The 24,614-nt window shown below is 33.8% G+C and overlaps 1 protein-coding gene across 1 annotated transcript; it reads right to left on the bottom strand.

Annotated features, from left to right (window-relative positions):
• Positions 1-7,622: 7,622 nt before the first annotated feature.
• Positions 7,623-15,291, bottom strand: LOC128206443 (multiple epidermal growth factor-like domains protein 10). Its single transcript, XM_052908867.1, has 4 exons — positions 15,134-15,291; positions 13,434-14,573; positions 11,954-12,098; positions 7,623-7,840 (listed from the first exon to the last, which is right to left on the bottom strand). Exons 1-2 carry the CDS (start codon positions 15,207-15,209, stop codon positions 13,735-13,737), a joined length of 915 nt encoding a protein of 304 aa, XP_052764827.1. The 5' UTR covers positions 15,210-15,291; the 3' UTR covers positions 7,623-7,840; positions 11,954-12,098; positions 13,434-13,734.
• Positions 15,292-24,614: the final 9,323 nt, after the last annotated feature.

The following is a 24,614-nucleotide window of genomic DNA, read 5'->3' as shown; positions in this document are numbered from 1 at the left end:
TATGTAGGTTTTTGATCTTATTAACCTTCATTTCCATTGCACAGTTATGTAGATTCACGAATACTGGCATAATATTGGATACTGCCATGACATCCTCCCAAGAACGCTTAATATCCTTATCATGTCGTCGAAATCGAAATCTATTTAATGATCAATATCGTCTGTTTCAATTATACAATCAACATTTTTTTTATTAAAGATTAGTATTATAGTACAAACGTACAGTTCTTCCACACTACCATTTCCATAATTGCACATAAGGCTTTCGGAAACAAAAAGTCAAAGTGTGAACCCATCATCATAAATCTGCTTGGGTGTTGTGTGATTTCGTGGAGAGCATGTTAATTATATCCCAACAGCATTGACGGTAAATGGATGATGTGTATCTCTTTAAATTATGGTTCATCGTAGTTTGTTTTCTTTGAATCATTACGCTCACCCTCAAATAAGTCCTTATATGATGAACAAGTGTTCAATTCACAAGCTAGAGAAGAAATGAGCAGTGGTATACGGAGATGTGGCTTTTGAGCATATAACCGTTAATTTTAAAGTTTTTAAATTTATTATTTTTCAAATTCAAATTTTGATATTTTTTCTGCCTATCTGAACGAAGCTATTTTGGAAGACGACGTATTGATGAATTTAATGCTTTACACAGTCACAAAACACATGCTCATAATTACCACTTATAAGAAACAGGATAACCATCTGTTGCACATATTTCGAAATTGTGTTGTCGCAATGCATCTTGGGCAATGAAACATTGATAGTCTACAACCTTCACAAATAAATTGTAAAGCTGATCTTACCTGACGAATTTTAAAATATTCACAACTTCCACAATAGGAGTGGCATTCCAATTCATATGTCCTTGAATTATGCATGGGGTACGCCCCGATGGTTTGACTATGTCGAAACATGTTTAATAACGCACTCCCACAATATTTTGTTTCTTTAGCGGAGCATACATGTTTAATCGGTTTGTTTTTAAAATATGTGTGTATTTAGTTGTAAGACTGACATATCCGTCATTGAAACGTTTGCATAATAATATGTTCTTCATTTAAGTATATCAAAGTCTTTATTTATGACATTTGAAATAAAGATTATAGTATTCAATCGTTATTGTAAGGAAAAGTGAGTATAATGCAGTATAAATACAGTATTGATTATGATAAACTGTTTTTAATCGATATATAAAAGTGAAGTTATAACAGAATAATCAAAACAATAGACAAGGATGTTTTTTTTCTCAATATTTACACCTTAACTTCAATTCCTTTTACGAACTGCCTTTCGACAATTGCGAATATTTTTCGAGAACGCAACATCTTCGGATCCCGATTCATCGCATAACGATATACATCTAAGTTGTTGTTGTTTTTTTATCTTGTTATTGCTTGTATTATGTCAGCAAATCCCTAAGAAATATAAATATAAATGTTATATAAATGTTATAAAGTGTTAATGTATAATATATCAATGTATTATTGTCATTCGTGTTTCAATGTTATGTTAAAAAGTATCTTATTAAATGATTTGTTTCCCGCGTTATTGTGGCGTAATTTGATTAACTGTTTCCGGTTATGGTATTGACAAATCTGAGCAACTAATCAAGATCATAGTAACATATGTTGGCTATTATTAACTGTCGATTAGATATTCAGTGGTGTGTATCGATAAGAACAAAAACAACCAAATTCAAACGTGCATTTTTGAAGAAACGTTTGTGGTCAGAATTTGCGAGGCCTAATATATCTAAGTATTTTAGTTTATATTGTGTATAAGTATTTTAGTTTATATTGTGTATCATTGTAGATTGTAGTGTTCTCACACACTCAATGACAAGATAAAGTGTACTTAACAAATCTTCTTTTTGGTCGCTTTCAAAATAAAATATTTTTTTTTTATAAAACTTATCGAATGATATAACGAATCTTGATACTTTCTAAAGGAATATGTTGTTCCTACAATTGTTTTGTTCTTGGGTATCTTTCTTTAAAGTCCCCTTTTCAATAACGACGTAAGACCCACTTTTTTCCTTAGACCTTATCTGGCCCATCCTGTTGCTTCAATCATTTCCGGAACCTTTGTGCGTTTATTGACTTGAGGAATAACGTTGAAGCATTCTAACGATCATTGGTACAAAATGAGCTGTTTTTTACGAATTTAATTGTCATTGTTAAAATGCATATACCTTAAACTTTATTTTTGTGTTATCCTTTGACATGAATTGCATCGTAATTAAATGGGTTTCATACTGTTTAGGAACATATTAGTTGACCTGCAATAGACCACCATTGGACATTCAAAGTGTTAAGAGGAACTCAGCACTATGCATTCGATTATCGCCTTAGCGTCGGTTATTTATATGTTCGTTAAAAGCGTAATATGGGGCTAAATAAAGAAAACAATAAATATATTCGGTCCAGCATGAACCAGTATTTGTCTTTAAAGGTAAAGAAATGCATTAAGCACTATGTGTCTGTACTTGATTAGCGCAAAACGATTTTTGACCTTCGGTTTTTACAGATGATTTGTTAGTATCTTAATGAAATACAATTGCGCCTGCAGTGGATTAGGGTTGGACCTTCGAAATAAGTCGGAGCTAGGAACACTATGTCCGAATTCAATTAACGCCTAGATTTCCTTCAAAATTAGCCAAGTAGTGGGATGTTAATATTGTAGCCGCCTCACAGGTTCGCCCTTAAATGTTTTATATTATTAAGTACTAAGTGATACATGCATCTAACCTTTTGTTTTGTATTGCTCTTTTATGTAGCTTGTTACGCTCGGCATAAATAAAAGAGATCTATGTCAGATGTATGTTATGCCATCGTTGTAATTTAATTATATCATGAATTTCTAGATAGGATTTATAAATACCTTATAGTCAATTTCGCACTGTATAAGGAAGATAATAAAGTGACGACACATTCTTTCCAGTTGAATCTAGTTATCGTTCCTGATCCTGTTTATATACGCAGTTTAAGAATGATTATTTTACTTTATTAGGGTAGGTAGTTACGCTCCACTGAATACAATTGCGTTTGTTAATATGACTCCTAGGTAGCGTGAATCATTGGCTTGTATACCGCCTACAATAAATATGTATCACCTCGGATTTAAACTTCCTTATAAAACGTGAGCAAGACCTGTTAAAGCTGCACTCTCACATATTTACCGTTTTGACAACTTTTTTATTTTTGGTCTTGAAAAGAGCCAATTTTTGCGTACGTATCTGCTAATCAGTTCTAAAAGATTGCTGCCGAAGATCAGATCGCAGAGTTTGATATTTCCGTCCAAAAATTAATGTTTTATGGCTAAAAGCGTTTTGAACGGTTTAAGAAAACGCGCATAAAGCATCATTGTTTTAACTTAAATATAGAAATCTGCGATCTTTGTTTTGTCACCAGTCTTTTATGACTGGTGTCCATGAATGTTTGCATAAATTGGCTGGTTCCAAGACGAAAAATAAATAAACAGTTGTCAAAACGTTCAATCTGTGAGAGTGCCGCTTAGGTTTTATGGACCATTGCTTACGGTAATACATCCGAAAACACTATTATTATTATTATTATTATTATTATTTTACTCTTTGATACCGAAATTGCATAACAAAATACAATCAGAGTATTAAACCCCGGTTTTAATGGGGACGAACCCATCACGTTACAGTCAAGAAAAAAAACTGACAACAAAATCGCTCGCGAACGAGGTATATAAAGGTGAATAATTTAATAAATATATGTTGGAGGGTTTTAGATGTCAGTATCTTAGTTGTATCAGTCCGTATAAATGCCATACTTGATTTCATCACAAAAGTGCATTTTACAAACCATGAGCGAGTACCTTTAAAAGCTTAACTTGTATAACCTGAAAAAGAAGTTCAAGCATTTAAAGAAGGAGGACGCGAATTTGAAACTTTGAGTATAACATCACATATTTAATATATGTGCACGTTTTATGCATGGGCTGGCGGCATTAAAGCGAATCATATTACATTTCACTGCTGCTGATATATATTGCTTAAAATGAAATTGGTATGTCGAGCAGAACATTCAATAAGTAGAAATATTATGTATAATTTAAAAGTTTAAATAAAATTATGTTTAATGTACGCAATAACAATAAAATAGTAAATATATTTCATGAGAAAATATACCCTTAATTTTTCAAAACATACAAAGCTACCATACTTTCATATAATATATGATACATGCAATGATGAAATTTAAGATCAACTAATAAAAAAGTGCAAATGCGTGTATTCATAAGCGTCTTTTAAACCATTTTGTTTATTTTAAAGTTGTTTTTTTAAATGTTTGTTTTATGTCACAAAAGTGAGTTTCATCAAACAACTTTTGTCATTCAAGAAACTCCAATCATTTAGAGCAGCAACAGACACAACACAACACATAAGAGAAGGCAGGCGGCTTTCAACATTTAAAAGTACACAAGCTTATGACTCTCATGTGTAGGCAAACCAATTTATTCTTTTATCTGGCTAACATTATTTAGAGACGCCTAATCTCCTTATTTATTTATAAACGAGCATATCAAACGGCGTACATAATTTAGGAGCATGTCAAACGGCGTACGTCATTTAGGAGAATGCCAAACGGCGTACATCATTAAGGAGCATGTCAAACGGCGTACACCGTTTAGGGGCATGTCAAACGGCATACATCCGTAAGTAGCATATCAAACGGGGTACATCATTAAGGAGCATATCAAACGGCGTACATAATTTAGGAGCATATTAAACGGCGTACATTATTAAGGAGCATATCAAACGGCGTACATTATTAAGGAGCATATTAAACGGCGTACATTATTAAGGAGCATATCAAACGGCGTACATTATTAAGGAGCATATCAAACGGCGTACATTATTAAGGAGCATATTAAACGGCGTACATTATTAAGGAGCATATTAAACGGCGTACATTATTAAGGAGCATATCAAACAGCGTACATTATTTAGGAGCATATTAAACGGCGTACATTATTAAGGAGCATATTAAACGGCGTACATTATTAAGGAGCATATCAAACGGCGTACATTATTAAGGAGCATATTAAACGGCGTACATGATTAAGGAGCATATTAAACGGCGTACATCATTAAGGAGCATGTCAAACGGCGTACACCGTTTAGAGGCATGTCAAACGGCATACATCCGTAAGTAGCATATCAAACGGGGTACATCATTAAGGAGCCTATCAAACGGCGTACATTATTAAGGAGCATATTAAACGGCGTACATTATTAAGGAGCATATCAAACGGCGTACATAATTTAGGAGCATATTAAACGGCGTACATTATTAAGGAGCATATTAAACGGCGTACATTATTAAGGAGCATATCAAACGGCGTACATTATTTAGGAGCATATTCAACGGCGTACATTATTAAGGAGCATATCAAACGGCGTACATTATTAAGGAGCATATTAAACGGCGTACATTATTAAGGAGCATATTAAACGGCGTACATTATTAAGGAGCATATCAAACGGCGTACATTATTTAGGAGCATATTAAACGGCGTACATTATTAAGGAGCATATCAAACGGCGTACATTATTTAGGAGCATATTAAACGGCGTACATTATTAAGGAGCATATTAAACGGCGTACATTATTAAGGAGCATATCAAACGGCGTACATTATTAAGGAGCATATTAAACGGCGTACATGATTAAGGAGCATATTAAACGGCGTACATCATTAAGGAGCATGTCAAACGGCGTACACCGTTTAGAGGCATGTCAAACGGCATACATCCGTAAGTAGCATATCAAACGGGGTACATTATTAAGGAGCATATCAAACGGCGTACATTATTAAGGAGCATATTAAACGGCGTACATTATTAAGGAGCATATTAAACGGCGTACATAATTAAGGAGCATATTAAACGGCGTACATTATTAAGGAGCATATCAAACGGCGTACATAATTTAGGAGCATATTAAACGGCGTACATTATTAAGGAGCATATTAAACGGCGTACATAATTAAGGAGCATATTAAACGGGGTACATCATTAAGGAGCCTATCAAACGGCGTACATTATTAAGGAGCATATCAAACGGCGTACATAATTTAGGAGCATATCAAACGGCGTACATTATTAAGGAGCATATTAAACGGCGTACATTATTAAGGAGCATATCAAACGGCGTACATTATTAAGGATCATATTAAACGGCGTACATAATTTAGGAGCATGTCGGACGGCGTACAACATTAAAGAGCCTGTCAAACGGCGTACATTATCAAGGAGCATATTAAACGGCGTACATAATTTAGGAGCATGTCAAACGGCGTACAACATTAAAGAGCCTGTCAAACGGCGTACATTATTAAGAAGCATATCAAACGGCGAACATCGTTTGGTAGCATGTCGGACGGCGTACATCCTTTAGGAGCATATCGGCGTACATCAGTAAGGAGCATATCAAACGGCGAACATCATTTAGTAGCATGTCGGACGGCGTACATCCTTTAGGAGCATGTCAAACGGCGTACACTGTTTAGGGGCATGTCAAACAGCGTATATCATTTGGGAGCATATCGGCGTACATCATTAAGGAGCATGTCGGACGGCGTACATCATTTAGGAGCATGTCAAAAGGCGTACACCGTTTAGGGGCATGTCAAACGGCGTACATCCGTAAGGGGCATATCAAACGGCGAACATTATTTAGTAGCATGTCGGACGGCGTACATCATTTAGGAGCATGTCAGACGGCGTACATCATTTAGGAGCATGTCAAACGGCGTACATGATTTAGGAGCATGTCGGACGGCGTACATCCTTTTGGAGCATGTCAAACGGCGTACATCATATAGGAGCATGTCAAACGGCGTACATAATTTAGGAGCATGCAAAACGGCGCACATTATTTAGGAGCATTTTGGACGGCATACATCATTTAGGAGCAGTTGAAACGGCGTATATCGTTTAAGAGCATTTCAAACGTCGTACATCATTTAAGAGCATTTCAAACGTCGTACATCATTTATCCGCACGTCAAACGGCGTACATAATTTATGAGCACGCAAATGGATAACAACCTAAAGGAGCACGCACATGGCCTACATCACTAAATCATGTCAATGACCTACCTCATTTAGCATTATCCGAAGGACCGAATAATCTAGGAGCATGTTAACGGCTTACATCAATAATGAGCATGCAAAAGGATTACATCATTTGAAAGCAATTAAACGGCTTACATCACATCATGTAATTTGCTGACACCATTTCTGACCAAGTAAATGGATTACATCTTATATGAGCACTCACGAGAGAAACATCGTCATTGCACAACAATGACTGACTTCACGTGCATCATTATATCTGTATCAATACGTGTTTGTATCAAAAAAGCACAGTACTTCTATGATGCCTGGCATGTAATCTTTCTACTAAATACAAATGCCGAACTGTCGCACTGTCTTTTAGACTTATAGACAATTTTGATAACTGTCCTTTCTTTTATTATTTTAACCAATATAAGGCAAATTTATTGCAAAAACGTTTTCATACTTAATGTATGAGTAAGTGCATGGATGCATCTTAAACTAACCAACACATATACTGATATACCAATATTTAATTGTGCGAAACTATACAGCTGTGACAAGTTATAGATCAATAAACAAAACCACTGTATTTTAATTGTTGGTGTAGATACTCATGTCTTTTGAACATTTCCACCGACATTCTTGTAGTAGGCATTTTCATTATTGTAGTATACCCCGGTGTCTTTACTTTCCATGCTCAACCCAGACCGCGGCTCTGAGTCGGGTATTTCATACTCGGCTGTAAAATAAATTAAAGATAAAACTATTTTATAAATTAAAATTTGGATGCAAATACCAGACAAGTAGGCTTACTATCTTCTTTAAAACGAATTGGTTTCAGAAAGAGCCATTTTAAGTTTTGTTTTAGTACGCACGGCATTTTTTTATTTAAATTGTGTATTTAAGGTACTGACGTTAATGGAAAGATTATTTTGTGGCTTTATCTCGACCAAGTTTTAGACCGTTTCTGTTGAAAGCTTAATATATCTGATGAATCTAAAATGTAATATGTTCATACTCGTCTGAAACATGTGGCAAACGACTAAATAGTATGAAATAAGTGTGTTAAATTTGTCATACAAACAGAAAATGCATTCGTTTCTGATATCTGAACTAAAATAACAAGACTTATATACTCGTTTGTGCGACTTCTAAAGTTGTGTACGGTTTATTTTGGCCTCCTTCTGGCAATATGTCTTCATACAAGCTCGTCCAATTTAAAAAGGGATTGTCCGATCAATCCGAATTCACAGACAGCTTTTCTGCATATTTCATGCCAATTTTGAGTGTTTTTTCATTGAAAAATAGAACAAACACAACAACAAAATGAGTTTTTAGTCTTTATTCAATAACATTTTCCATCAAAAACAGTAAGATAATAGAAAATGTTAGGACGTCCTAACAAAATTTGAAACATTCAAAGTAACACCTATTGAAAATCAAAGATATGAAATACCAAAAATGTTGGGACGTCCTAACAAATTTGAAACATTCAAAGTAAAATGATTGAATATCAAAAATATGAAATACCAAAGTGTTAGGACGTCCTAACAAATTAGAAACATTCAAAGTAAAAATGATTGAAAATCAAAAATATGAAATACCAAAGTGTTAGGACGTCCTAACAAATTTGAAACATTCAAAGTAAAAATGATTGAAAATCAAAACTATGAAATACCAAAATGTTAGGACGTCCTAACAAATTTGAAACATTCAAAGTGGAAACCATTGAAAATCACAAATATGAAATCCCAAAATGTTAGGACGTCCTAACAAATTTGAAAATTCTTAGTTAAAGGTATTGAAAATTAAAAATATCCCAAAATGTTAGAACGTCCTAACAAATTTGAAAATTCTTATTTAAAGGTATTGAAAAATCAAAAATATCCAAAAATGTTAGGACGTCCTAACAAATTTGAAACATTCAAAGTTGAAAATATTGAAAATCAATGATATGAAATCAGAAAATGTTAGGACGTCCTGACAAATTTGAAAATTCTCAGTTAAAGGTATTGAAAAATCAAAAATATCCCAAAATGTTAGGACGTCCTAACAAATTTGAAAAATTCTTATTTAAAGGTATTGAAAAATCAAAAATATCCAAAAATGTTAGGACGTCCTAACAAATTTGAAACATTCAAAGTTAAAGATATGGAAAATCAAAGATATGAAATCACAAAATGTAAGGACGTCCTAACAAATTTGAAACATTCATAGTTAAAAGTACTGAAAACTAAAAATATGAAATCCCATAATGTTAGGACGTCCTAACAAATTTGAACCATTCCAAGTTAAAGATGTTGAAAATCAAAAATATGAAATCCCAAAATGTTAGGATGTCCTAACAAATTTGAACCATTCCAAGTTAAAGATGTTGAAAATCAAAAATATGAAATCACAAAATGTTAGGACGTCCTAACAAATTTAAAACATAAGTTAAAGTATTGAATATCAAAAGTATGAAATGTTAGGTTGTCCTAACAAATTTCAAAACGATTGCATATCTTAACTATGAATTCTCAAAATGTTAGGATATGTCCTAACAAATTTGAAACCATTAAATTTCAAAACTCTTAAAAATAATCAGTATTCAAATGTAGTAAATGTTTTGCCGTCTGAATAAATTTGAAATAGAAAAAAAATAACTTAAATTTAAAAATGAATAGACAAAATTTTAGGTCAAAGAAAATAATTTGAAGCATTTAATTTAAAGCTATTAACTTTAATCAAAATGTGAATTGCCAAAATGTTAAGTCACCCTAACGAATTTGAAATGGTCAAATTCCATAACAATTACAAACCAAAATAAATGAAATCACAAAATGCTATGTCGTTCTAACAAAACTTATGACTGAATATCAAAACTATGAATTTTTGCCTTCCCCAACAAATTTGAAATGGTCAAAAATCACAATGTTAAATCACAAAATGGTCGTCCGAGCCAAATTCAAAACGAATGAAGATATATATCCACAAACTGTAAGGTCTTAATATCAAACTTTTTAATATCAGTATTTAAATGTACCAAATATTTTGTTGTCAAAACAAATTTGAAATGAACAAGTTTTAAACTAAAATAACAATGTCATTGCATTACAAATAACATTCAAAACTATTCTTAATCAGTAATTAAATATACTAAATGTTTTGTTGTCCAAACAAATTTAAAATAGACAAAGTTTAAACTTAAATCAAAAGATGAATTCACAAAATTCTTGGTCGTCCAACGACAATAAGAGAATAGAATAAATACTATTGATTTCTTCCTTCCAAAATAGTAATATTTCTTTCGGCTAAAACACGGTATTTGTCCATTTTATATTTTTTGGTTGTTATACATAGATTGAAAGAAAGTGTGTGATTTCATTTTGAGATTTTCTATTTTCAATACTTTATACTTGGAATGGTTCAAATTTGTTAGGACGTCCTAACATTTTGAGATTTTTTTATTTTCAATACTTTTCACTTTGAATGGTTCAATTTTGTTAGGACGTCCTAACACTATGTGATTTTATATCTTTGATTTTCAATAGTTGCAACTTTGAATGTTTCAACTTTGTTAGGACGTCCTAACATTTTGTGATTTAATATTTGAGTTTTCAATACTTATAACTTTAAATGTTTCAACTTTGTTAGGACGTCCTAACATTTTGTGATTTAATATTTTGGTTTTCAATATTTTAACTTTGAATGTTTCAAAATTGTTAGGACATCCTAATATTTTGGGTTATTTTTGATTTTCAAATACCTTTAACTAAGAATTTTCAAATTTGTTAGGACGTCCTAACAGTTTGGGATCTCACATCTTTAATTTTCAATGGTTTCCTCTTTGAATTTTTCAAATTTGTTAGGACGTCCTAACATTTTGGGATCTCACATCTTTAATTTTCAATGGTTTCCTCTTTGAATTTTTCAAATTTGTTAGGACGTCCTAACATTTTGGGATCTCACATCTTTAATTTTCAATGGTTTCCTCTTTGAATTTTTCAAATTTGTTAGGACGTCCTAACATTTTGGGACCTCACATCTTTAATTTTAAATGGTTTCCTCTTTGAATTTTTCAAATTTGTTAGGACGTCCTAACATTTTGGGATCTCACATCTTTAATTTTCAATGATTTCCTCTTTGAATTTTTCACATTTGTTAGGACGTCCTAACATTTTGGGATCTCACATCTTTCATTTTCAATGGTTTCCTCTTTGAATTTTTCAAATTTGTTAGGACGTCCTAACATTTTGGGATCTCACATCTTTAATTTTCAATGGTTTCCTCTTTGAATTTTTCAAATTTGTTAGGACGTCCTAACATTTTTGGATTTCATATCTTTGGTGTTACTTTGAATGTTTCAAATTTTGTTAGGACGTCCTAACATTTTCTATTATCTTACTGTTTTTTGATGGAAAATGCTATTGAATAAAGACTAAAAACTCATTTTGTTGTTGTGTTGGTTCTATTTTTCAATGAAAAAACACTCAAAATTGGCATGAAATATGCAGAAAAGCTTTCTGTGAATTGGGATTGATCGGACAATCCCTTTTTAAATTGGACGAGCTTATACATCTTCTTCCTATCTTTCCTATATAAATAATAATAATAATAATAATAATAATAATAATAATAATAATAATAATAATAATAATAATAATAATGATAATAATAATAATAATAATTATAATAATAATAATAATAATATTAATAATAATAATAAAAATGATAAAAATAATCATAATCATATTAACAGTAAGAATATTAATAATTATTATGATAAAAAGTTTCAGAGTAAGAGTTGAAGTAATGAATTCAAAGTTAGAAAGTATTTTATATCTTAATAGCAGTTATTATACATATTTACCTAAGAACCCCTTTCTCCTTAGTTACCATCACTACCACCAGTGTTATGACAACACACAAACCAAGGGCACCACCGACTGCTCCACCAATGACCGAACCAGACCCAGTTTCTTCTTCCGCCCCAACGGTGTGATGCTTTTCGGCTTCTGAAACATCACCATCAAAGAATCATTGACTTTTTTATAAATGTCCCGAGGCTCACAGTGATCAATGGCCGCTTAAGGGATAGAGTAAGACTATATGTTCATTAATATTTAATCACTAGAACAGAACAGCGCCACGCGATAAAAATTACAACGTTCACGAAATAAAATATAAATAATACACAACTAAAACAAACACTGTGTATCTAAATGATATGCTTTAAGGTCATATAACTAGTATAAATGTTATTTAATTGGTTTATTGATGGTGTAAGCGGTTAATTGATTATTAAAAAGGGAAATAGTTCGACCAAGTGTGTACATTATCAAACCTACCAAGATATAGTTCCGATGATATGGTTCCATACACTTTTTTGAATATTTGACCTAAGGACCTAATGTTTGATCACATGTTGGCCCAGTTTTAATGCGTCCAAGAGTTCATCAAGAGAAATATTCTGATGTTGGACCAAATATGATGCATCTAGTTGGTTTGAACGATATTTTTAAGATTTGACATAGTGACCTAGTTTTCGAAACCAAGTGACCCACTTTCATATGCGGTCGAGATTTAATAAATGGAAACATTCTAACAAAACTTTAACATAACCATAAAATTGTTCCCTAGTTTAGAATTGGGGAGGAAGTTAATGGCTTATTCGGGGCCTTTTTCCACTTTGCTATAAAGATTGATATGATTAGTTTCATTCCGGTGAAAGTAGTATTAGGCATTGTAATAATGGCGACAAGGCCTTAAAATATGTACAAACAATTGGATGTTTTCAACAAAAGCTGATATTTAGGAATTCAAATGGAAATGTGCTGGATTCTCAGGTTCACCAAAATACAGAATGAATTATTAATAATCAATGATGACACAGACAAGAAGTATATTTCCATATAAACATCAATGCAGTAGGTCATGACTGGTCATGATCATTTTCATTATTTAACGTTAGTTTGGCGGTTATATACTGGTTTAAATCCTTAACTGTAGCATGTACAGTTGCGAATATTTCAATTCGTGGTCAAAATCTCGTATCACGTACGAACCATTTTGTAATTTTTTTTAACAGTTGGTAATAAAAACTTTTATAAATCATAAAAGCAAAGTAATGAAAATCTTTCTCTGAGCAAAAACGAAAGTTGGTTAAATGCCATATAGTGCATAAATTAATTTAAAATAAAGTTAATACAATATAATATCCTGGTGGTGTATGATGTACTATTGGATATTTTTCAGCCTATTTATTCAATATAGCATAACATCCTTAAAACATTATCAGTAATGTCTAAAATAAATAAATAACATTGTAAATAAAATAAACACGTGCATACCTGAAGTACAAGTATCGCCAATGAAACCATCAATACATCCGCGGTTGCACTTTCCTGTTGAGTCGCATTTTAAATCTGTTAGGGAACCTGCACAGTTTTGTGAGCAGATATTTTCGCAAAAGTCCCCGTAATGTGATAACTCGCAATTCTCACAACGTCCAGATTCTATGTCACATGTTCCACCCTTGCACGTACTGCTACATTTAAACGTACACATAAAGCCGTAAAAAGAGTTTTTACATTCAGTGCATGTAACGTTGTCCGTACAACTGACACAATCCACAGGACACTTCACCTATTGTTAACACGTTCCATCTATCTGGTTGCAAAAATGGCCAACACAGTCCTCAGAACATTTGTTATTACATAGTAGCCCAAAGTAGCCATTATAACACGAGATACACTCCCCCTCTTGAGTACAGTTACCGTTACGACAATAATTGCATTGAAAATCACATTCTCTTCCGAAGTAGCCATAATAGCATGCATTGCAATGTCCGGAGTATTGCTCACAACCCCCTTTACAATTATCTAAACAAGTGCTGTTACATCGTGCACCATACCAACCGATAGTACACTTATTGCACTGTTCACTTTTTCCGCATGATGCACACGTTTCAGGACACATTTCATTTATACACTCACCAGTGAGTATGTCGCATCTTCCATCGCATTCACAATGCATCCCACACAGTTGTCCATATCTTCCAGTGGGGCACACAGAACATGACGTGCCATCAGAGCATTTCTCACATCCAGAAAAACACATTCCAATACATTGATTTCCATAATACCCGTCTTTGCACTCACATTCACCGTTAACCCCACATGTGTCAGTAAGGCAGTTTTCCGAACATTTGTTTCCACATGTAGGTCCATAAAACCTTTGTCTACAAGTACATGTCCCATTAAACGAGTTACACGTTTCTGTGTTACAACCATCAGAACAAAAATATATACAAGTGGTGCCCCAGAATCCTGCCCTACATTCGTTACAATGCGTTTCATTACTGCATGCAACACAGTACGTTCCTACGTACGTGCACGCTCTACATTTCTCAGTTTTCCGTAAGTAGTATCCAGAGTCACATGATGTGCACACGGTTGAATTTGAACATGCTGCGCAGTTTGCGAAACAACCTGAACAGAATATAAAAATAAGATATAAAGCAGACAGTCTCCGTAGACAGTGTCAGAAACATAATGTTCCTTTCAAAGATAAAAGGCTAATATGTAGGCTTTTTGTTTGTTACGTCGTTTACTTATCGTTTAAGGTTAGATAAATTGAAAATAAATGCTTGTTAACTTACAGTCAATACAGAATTAAAGTCAAAAGGAAATAAGAAATCAGTTTTTTGTTTTAATTAATTGATTGAAAATATTACACTTTTTTAAACACTTGACCAGATGACATTGATATCTACAAACCAAAAACACATCACAAACATAACACCATGATCATATAAAAGCAACGAATATCAATTGTGTTTGTGTTACTTTAGTACGCTAGTATGCTTAATAAATAAAGTTTATAAAATCTTATATACTATGAATATTAATAGCGCTTATATTAAAACAGATTACATAAAATAAATGTTTGCTAAAAAATAAGACCATAAAGCTTTAAATAAATTTAAGTCCATCTTACCAAAATATTTCAATGTAGAAGGTAATAAGCAAAATATAAAAAAAATACTTACTCGGCTGAGAGACGCAGGAATCGGCTTTGATCAAGATAATATACACAACAATTAATGATTTGTTTAAACTATTCATCTTTATATCCGAATCAGGTGAACAATCTATCTGAATATGTATGATATAAAAAGAAGTCAAAGTTAAAGCTAACTTGTTTATATCCCAACACACCCTAGAGTAGACGCGGAAGTTTTAAAGAAGTTGTTTACTTATGAATCATTGGGTCGTATGAATTGAGTATCCCATTAGAGGGACTTTACGCCAGATTAGCACCAAAAAAGTTATTTTCTGTAACGAATCTCAGGACAATTATTCAGTAAAATATTTTACTCTTTGATATCATAATTGTAAAGAAATACCAAGCTGTAAAAGAAAATTGAGTCGGGGACCGGGTTCGAACCGGTGTCGCCAAAATTGCAGTCCAGTGTAATATCCACTGTGCTACGAAGGCTTACCGTAAACGGTTGGAAATTTAAGCTATATACCTATCTTGGTAATATCATGTGATAACATCGACTAGCCAATCATGCATAAGAAATGAATTCTACTAGGTAGACAAACCTAGTAATATATTTCAATAGAAAAATACGAAAAAACTGCGAAAGATAAATAAATTGTAAACTATGTGGTACTAAGTAAGTAAGTTTCAATGCATTGTACACATCGATACCAAGTTTATGTCAGTTTTCAGCAATTTTCTTTTTTCCAGTATTTCATCATACGGAGTACAGCCCCTTTAAACCGATTCAACTCGTTCGCGTGATTTAGAATGTCATGTTTCAAATACAAGTTGATGATCGAAGCAGTTTGCTTAAACTGTTAGATTGGCATGTACTCGATTGTTTGTAATTAGAAATAGGCGTTAACTTCCTTAAATGTAATAAATCAAGCGAGTGTGTTTATACCCCTTACTTGACAATTTTAACCTGTCTTTATATACAAGTATAAACGGGGGCACTACGAAAATATCACACATACAGTTGTATAATTATATGTTTTTGCAACTCCGCGTATAACGCGTAACTAGATTTATATTGGCTCCTTTCATCATACAATTCGGGGGTGAATGCGAAAAGGTTCTAAGTGACAATAAATAAAGACGAAGATAGAACCTTTACCCTTTCACCCCTCGAAATGGAATTTGAAGACAAAACTTAAATATTTAAGAAAAACATAGATGTCTGGTGATTTTGCGAACGTCTGTTACAAAAATAAGTTCGCGATTGGCTTAAACCTTTTATTTCTCATATATATAAATATATATACCTAAAAAAAAAACCTATGCACATTACCGAAATAAAAATACAACAGATTTATTTACAATTGATTTTTTTGTGCAGGAGTTCATTACCCATCGACGTTTAATGATATATGTTTGATATGTTTCCGCCATGTTATTGTGTCGAGATGCTGCCATGTGGCACCATAAAATGCTATAAAGTGGTATTCACCGACATAAATGATATTTTTGCTAATACACTCGCGTGCGTATCATGACTCGACGTCATTCCCGTTGTTTGTTATGATAAGATAAGCGAAATAAAATATAGAAACTGTTAGTGACGTCACTTACAGTGTTGTGTAAAACAAAAATCGTTAGGGTGATAATTACTTAAATCCTATGATAAATGATTTTCACCGAATCAAAGTAGACAGCCACCTCACTATCAATAACCGTGTAACCATCCCTATTTATAACGGTAAAATAAAGCAAAACGTTAACACTTAAACTTATGCAAAGTTTTAAAACGCTGTTATGTATACCAATAACAATACAAAAGATAGCATAACGACTGCAACCACTCTCATTAACACAAAAATCAATTTCCCGTCGACGACATGTTTACTATTACTAGAACCGTTTCTATTTGCTGTGGTTTATTTATTTAATTTTTGTCGTTTCTTAATATCACCAACATTTTACATTTACATATTTTCAAGAAAATCACTACAGAAAATAATGCACACGTACCAGTTCGGACCTAATTTTTCAAACATAAGTTAGAGGGCAAGCTACTATTAAATGATTGTCGTGAATCAAGACAAATATATAAGGCACTAGAATACTTCATGGTTATCAAGCATTATATCGTAGCTTAAAAGCATGTTTGCAATACAAAGCAAGTTTTCGTAGACATGCAGTATTTTCCGAATTTAATGATTGAATGAATTTAAACATGCTTGATCTTGCAAAGTTAAAATTATTTATTTATTTTCTCCTAATATCATATATTGCGGACATATCAAAACAAGTGATATTCGTCTTGTGGTGACATATGCATAGTAGATTTTAGTGCTCTGTATATCACTAGTGAATTTAATGAGTCTATATCATTTATCCAATGCCCAATAAATGACATGGGGCAGGAGATGCTGTAGCTTAATCTTTCATTAGTCTGGTTTAATGGCTCAACAATTTCAGATAAATGGATGGAAGCAGAAAGGTTCTAAGTCCTTTTGTTTGGGATGCCACTTAATTATCGCGTTGTCACTTAGGGCTACGATTTAACCATAATACATGAACGAAAAAAATGCTTTTGTTAGAAGTCCTTTGTGAATTCCAATGAATGGTCGGATTTGATCTGGCTGCCAGTTTTTTACGATGCGTATAAGCACACATATTTCTTGAATACGATGATGACTGTCCTTACTGACATTCGTGGTAATCGAAAACCTATATTAAAGTGTACATTGCGTGCCGCAAATAACCACACTCCTAAGAGAAGAAAAATATCTGTTTGGCATAGGATAAGTGCTTGCTAAGTATTGATCGAATGCATTCAGACTAAAAAGTTAGTATTTAAATAGGACAGTATTTAATCTACTTATTGAGCCCTTTACATGTTTTTAAACAACTTCATCAACCACTTATTTGAAAGACATTTGTTCGGTTATTGAATTACCATCCTCATTGTGTACTAGTAGTTTGTTTTCCAGGCGTACATTATTGATACACATTTTTTTTCCCTGTGTCAGTAGTTTACTTAATTTCGTTTTCACTTTTTGAGGGGTTTATCTTTTTCAAAAAAACTTTATGTACAAAACAACTAAGTTTAAATAGCGTTTATAACACTGATGGCTATAACCGAATGCATTTGTATTATTGAATTACTATTATCCGTGTCAAACCTGAGGTACTCTTTTATCACTGCACCTTGCCTGTTAACTTATATTTTACCACTGAGCCATGCTAGCTTACTTGGATAGTTACAAATGACCCATGCCTTACTTTTTTATTTATTTTATTTATTTTAACCACTGGGCCGCGTCCGTTTACTTGTATTGTTATCACTGTGCCATATCCATTTACTTGTATTTTAACCACTAAGCCACGCCCGTTTAGTTGTGTTTTAACCACAGCGCCACGCCCGTTCACTTGTATTGTTATCACTGCGCCATGTCCGTTTACTTGTTTTTTATCCACTAAGTAACACCCGTTTGGATTCACGAGCATTACGTGGTGTTAACCGCATCCACATTTTAGTGCTAAAGCATGTTTTGAATTATAAATATATGATCTTCAATAGAACAGGTTAAGTATGTTTCACATTATAATTAGGGTCCATTTTTATTTAGCCAAAGTTTGTAGTAAATAGCGAAATAGCAAATAACAACACACGTGCAAAACGTATTTAAAAATGCATGTGTTTATTTACATCTCATCCAGACCTATGTTATTCCTAAGTGCCACTCAGAGTAACTATGAATTCAACATAAGTAATATGCACGCCATCTTTTGATTTATATAGAATCACAAGTTTCTTAATAATGCAACTTTCCTGTTTCGCAAATATTTTACACCTTTAATACTAAACTGATTACACTTCAATAAATTATCGAATTAAAATACTATCAATTATCAAAAGGAAAATAAAATACAAAGGCACACAGGTGGCTAAATAATAATAATAATAATAATAATAATAATAATAATAATAATAATAATAATAATAATAATAATAACAATAATAATAATAATAGTTATAATAATAATAATAATACAGAATAAACAATGTGACTGATGATGACAAAACAGGTAACTGGGTCTTCATATTTCATAATGTTTCTACACATTATGTTTAATTTAACTGCTTGAAACAAAGAGAAATTTGTAGTCTCAACACACCCTTAACAAAACCATAAGCAAACACACACTGCTTATGAGACTCGTTTATTTTGGGCAACAACAGATACATGGGGGTGACAACAAAACAATAGCAAAATCATCAAATGCTTGAAAAAACATACATACACATATCCGAGTGTCAAATATTCCGATCAACAATTATAAATAAAAATCACCCCAAACTGAGCATGTCACGATTTTATCAGAATAAAAAACATGGCGAAACAAACTTACGCCATGCATTGTTTAGTGATAAGATCGAATATTTATCTCTGGGTTACTAGCCGCCCAGGCAAAACCCCGTTTTTTTTTTTTTTAAATGGACGAGGAAACCTGTGTTCGTAACAATGCGCGAAACAATTAATGTTTCTTAGACTAACCCTCCAAATATCAGATAACGAACATATCTCAACATGCTCCATTTTACAAATACAAATATGATCTTATCATCTATATAATTCTCCTTCTCGCCATTATTTTACAATAATATGAATTTGAATGTTTTAAAAACTTGATGTTCCCAAGACGAATGTCTCCGTAGAAATGACACGCAAATACCCTTTCCCGCCTTTCAATTATCACTATCACGTGACAAAAACTGCCCTAACCAGTTTTGAAATGGCCACGTTGAGACAAAGGTTCTCCCCTATACGATGTAAAGTGGAGAACTTTATGTCTCAACACACCCTTAACAAAAACATAAGCAAACACACACTGCTTATGAGACTCGTTTATAGAAATAACACAACTTAGAAGGAAAATAAAACATTCAAATTCACTTGTCCTGTACATTCTAGTTACCGACAAACTATTTATAAGCCTAAGCTTTTAGTAATCATAAGTTTCTTTTCCAAAGAATCACATATCTATCCATCTTTTGCTTGATCAGTCTTCCAACGACCATGCCTTTTAATACACCTATCTGAAAGCCCTGCAACGTTTGCTGCCGACGTTTCTCCACTTGCGCGCAAAGTATGCGTCCCTAATGTTAAACCTGGAGCAACTAAGGATAATTTGTTAAGATAACATAACATACTCTAGCCCTAGTATAGCTTATCTTTTTGTTTTTTATGAATCAATGAATGAACCCGTTTTGATTGAAACATAGGCCTTAATAAAAAATCATCTGAAGTATTTGACAAACCAGCCATTTCCATATAACGATTCAACATAGTGTAAGGACATGCGATTGTACTGCCCTTCGCTATTAATACTTCTCGACCCTTTCTGTAAACATCAGTTTTACTTATTATTTTAACAATAATATAATCGTTTTCAAATGTAATATCTGAACAATGTAAATTACTCATGTCATTAAATCGCAAAAATCCAGCATAGCATAACATTTCATATAAAGCTATAAGAATATGTGCGTCAATAACGTCCATTCTTTTCTTGGGCTTAGATGTAAGCCTTTTCGCAGCATCAGACAAATGCTTCACAACTGAATCGTTTGTTGGATCCTCTAAACCGTGTGATATGTGTGATATATAAAGATACTACGATCGAATTTGCCGGTTTAGCACTTAACTTTTTCAAAACACAAAAAGAAGAAAACTTCAAAACACCCTGTGTACTTTTCTGTCGTAGAATCCGCACGTGATTTCAATACATATGCCGCAATTTTATTTGCTTCACACTGTGTCTCTGATGGTGAACCCCTGCTCCAATCAAACGACCTTGAAGTGTCGATCTTAGGTCAGGACCTGTTGGCAACGAATAATTAGATATTTAGTCAAAATGTACATTTTAGTGCTATTATATTGAATGGCAAAGGATCTTTGGCAAAAACCCCATTGCTGCCATGTCCGCAACATACAACGCCATTTTTCGGCAATATCCTGAAATCAGTAATATATAACCTAAATGAACTGTTTCTAACAAAACATGACCAAAATGGTGCCGATGTCCAATACGGTACAACCAATGTGCAATTAGCCGTTTTGTAGCTCAATTTTGTCTATGCACTCTGTGATCAACCTCGGTGGAGGAACTAACCAGTTATTGTCATATTTCCAAATCATTGTAAAAGCATCAATCCCTTCAGTGCCGGAATACCACCACTTCGAGTTAAAACGCTTACATCTATTATTATTTGATGAAGCAAAACGATCTACCGTATGTGGACCCCATATGCTGTCTATACAACCAAACCAACTAACTGAAATAAACCAGTCATCACTATCGCCGCATCTACTCATCATATCGGCATGCTCATTTTTCCGTACGTGGAATCAATTCTGGAACTAAAGTTATTTAGTTTTTCTCACAGAAATCATGTAAATCTGAAGCTATAGACTGAATATCACACTTTTTACTTCCGTTTAACAAAATTTATTTTACATTTTTATTGTCAGAATACACTTTAATTGTATGATTTTGTAATATATGAGCACTGCTTTGAACAACCCTTCTTACCGCTTCTGTTTCCCTCCAAGTTGAACTATTAGTTCCTTCATTTACAGACCATGAACCAACTACTTGTTCTTCTGATCTTACCACAAAACCATTGTTAGAAATTGCGTTCTTTCCGCTTATTGTTTTCGTTAGGTTTTCACTTCCACTTAAACTCGCTTCCGATAAACTACTCCTGCTAACATTTGAAAACACACTAATGCTTACTTCTTGAAGCGTACAAGAACTCAATTCAGAGAGCTTACCTTTGCTTAATTTTGTTAACCTACTACTGCTCACGTCAGGGAGCCTATTATCGCTCACTTCCGGGAGCCTACTACAGCTCACTTCCGGGAGCTTACTACAGCTCCCTTTCGGGAGCTTACAACCGCTCACTTCCGGGAGCCTTTTATCGCTCACTTCCAGAAGCCTCCTACCTCTCACTTCCGAGGGTATACCACCGTTCGCTTCTAAGAATCTACTACTAATTACTTCCGGGAAGCTCTTACACTTCAATATCGAGAGTCTACTACTGCTCACGTCCGGGAGCCTACTACCGCTCACTTCCGGTAGCTTAATATCACTTACTTCCGGGAGCCGACTGCCGCTCACATCCGGAAGCCTACTACTGATCGCATCAAGCAGCCTACTATCGCTCACTTTCGGGAGCCTACTATCTCTCACTTTTGGGAGCCTACTGCTCACTTTTATATCTTTCAACTCGGATTAATATGTTCCATGTAACCACCATAACCTACTGCACTAGCATCACAGAACATTTGAAAATCACAGGTTTTCAAAGTCGACATACTCTTACCAGCATTGTTTAACTTCCGAACATTTTTCTGCCAAATTTTCATTTCTCTTACAGCCTTATCCGATACCATGACTGAAGAATTGCAACTAGCTCGAGTTAGTTTACAATTGTAAATACACCTGGTTTGCATACGGACTGTGTTGCCAATCACAAACTGTAGCGACAATATTTGTCCTACTATTGACGCCAAATATCTAACTGGAAGTAGATGGAATTTATCTAAACTTACCTGGCTCAAAGCCTCTTTAAGAACCATCTCAAGTCTGCAAATCCTGTCTTCCTTTATGTAAAAACAGTTTCTATCAAAATCTAACACGTACCCTAGCCATTCGGTTACGTTGTTAGGTACCCACTTGCATTTCTCAGACGCCAAGAGAAATAAAAAAAACTTATCAATGTATTTTTTACCTCTTGACTTGATTTTAGAGCGTCAGTATAATTAATACTACCTCCAATACCGTCATCTAGAAACATCACAATATTATGACCCTTTGAACGGAGATATTTAACTACAACACGAAGTGTCTTAGTAAATTTATGCCCTGCCGTTTTGAATCCGAATGGAAGGGAAGCATATACAAAATACTTTTTCTGCCCTTCGACTTCCCATGAAAATCCCAGAAAAGATCTACGGGGTTAAAAATATCGATATGATGATATGCACTTTTAAGATCGTAGGTAAATACATATGAACCTGGCTTAAAAAATATTCTGCAACCTTTATATCTTCAAAATTTACATTGAAAAGATGCAAATGTTGATTAATATGTCTACAATCCAAAACCAGTCTGGGCTTGTTTCCCATTTCAAACGCCACTGTGAGTGGATTAACAACACTAGGTACGTTATTTACTTGCTTAATCACTCCTTTTGACAACAAACGATCAATTTCATCTGATACGAAATCAGGATTTTCCCTTGCGGATTTGTTGTTTTTCATACAATTTGCTTCCGGAAATGATTTAAAAGGCAATTTATAACCATTTTCAACTATACTAACTATGTATGGGTCCGCGGATGCCGACCGCCACATTGATATGTGCTCCTTAAGTCTACCAACTGGAGAAATAACAGACGGTGCTTCCATCTTTACAGAAGTAGCATTATTTTCCAAACTTACCTGATTATCTGCAGTTTGATCCTCATTCTGATCCAAACATAAAACTTCACTTATCTTATTATTTCCACTGGTTGTGCCCCCAGGGCACTCCAACCTCCAATGCCCGGCCTTGCCGCACAAGAAACACAACCCCGGCTTTGTTGCATTTGCGATGGATGACGGCGTTGCACGTGGCGTCTGGCGTGCCGGTCCCCTCAGATAGGGGGAAAAGCGGGTACGGGTCTGCTTGACTCGCTCGGCCTTCAGCTTCCTGGCTGCTCGAAATTCTGCCTTAAACATCTTCTTCTCATCATCCGAGTCATCGGCCAATGGGTTGCTCTCATACTCAGATACCACCCTCCATCCAAGTTCACTGGTGTCAGCAAGACAAACCAGTTTTTGCATGTGTTCCAGTGTTTCGACAGCTGCAAAAAAACAACCAAGTTTAGCATTTTCTATTATCATTTGTTGGTTTTCATTTTTTCTATTAGAATATGTCAAATTTCTCATGTGTTATTTACGTTTATATTATTAAACTATACACTTACAGAAAACTTTGCATTCTACACTATTAATCCATGTACACTATACACATTAATCGTTCAATGGTCAATACTCTCGCAACTCGCCCGTGCGGAACATAAACTTGATATAAAATAAACAGGACGGCTTTTTCAATGTGAACAATAATTTACCTTGTTTTATCATTGCTTTAGACTCATGCAGACTCTCAACCCTGTTTGCTTCTTCTAATTTCAACATAACCTTTTTGTTAACTTTATATTGCTCCTTATTAGATTTTCTCTTAAAATTTGAATTGTCCGACACAACCAAATTAGAAATTTTTGATAATTCTTCTGTATTGCTTTTTGTACTTAGCTTTATCAAATTTCCTATGACTGACAAAAGTTTCTCCTTGTGAGCTTGCAGTTTCTGCTCTATCAAAAGATCCACGTTTGGTTGAAGCAACATGACCAAAAAATAGGCTGATGAAAACAAAACTGTTCCCAAGACGAATGTCTCCGTAGAAATGACACGCACACACCC

The sequence above is a fragment of the Mya arenaria genome, chromosome 10 (assembly GCF_026914265.1).
Source record: "Mya arenaria isolate MELC-2E11 chromosome 10, ASM2691426v1".
Classification (NCBI taxonomy): Eukaryota; Metazoa; Mollusca; class Bivalvia; order Myida; family Myidae; genus Mya; species Mya arenaria.
The sequence above is the reverse complement of the archived record's forward strand: the minus strand, read 5'-3'. Positions and strand labels throughout refer to the sequence as shown.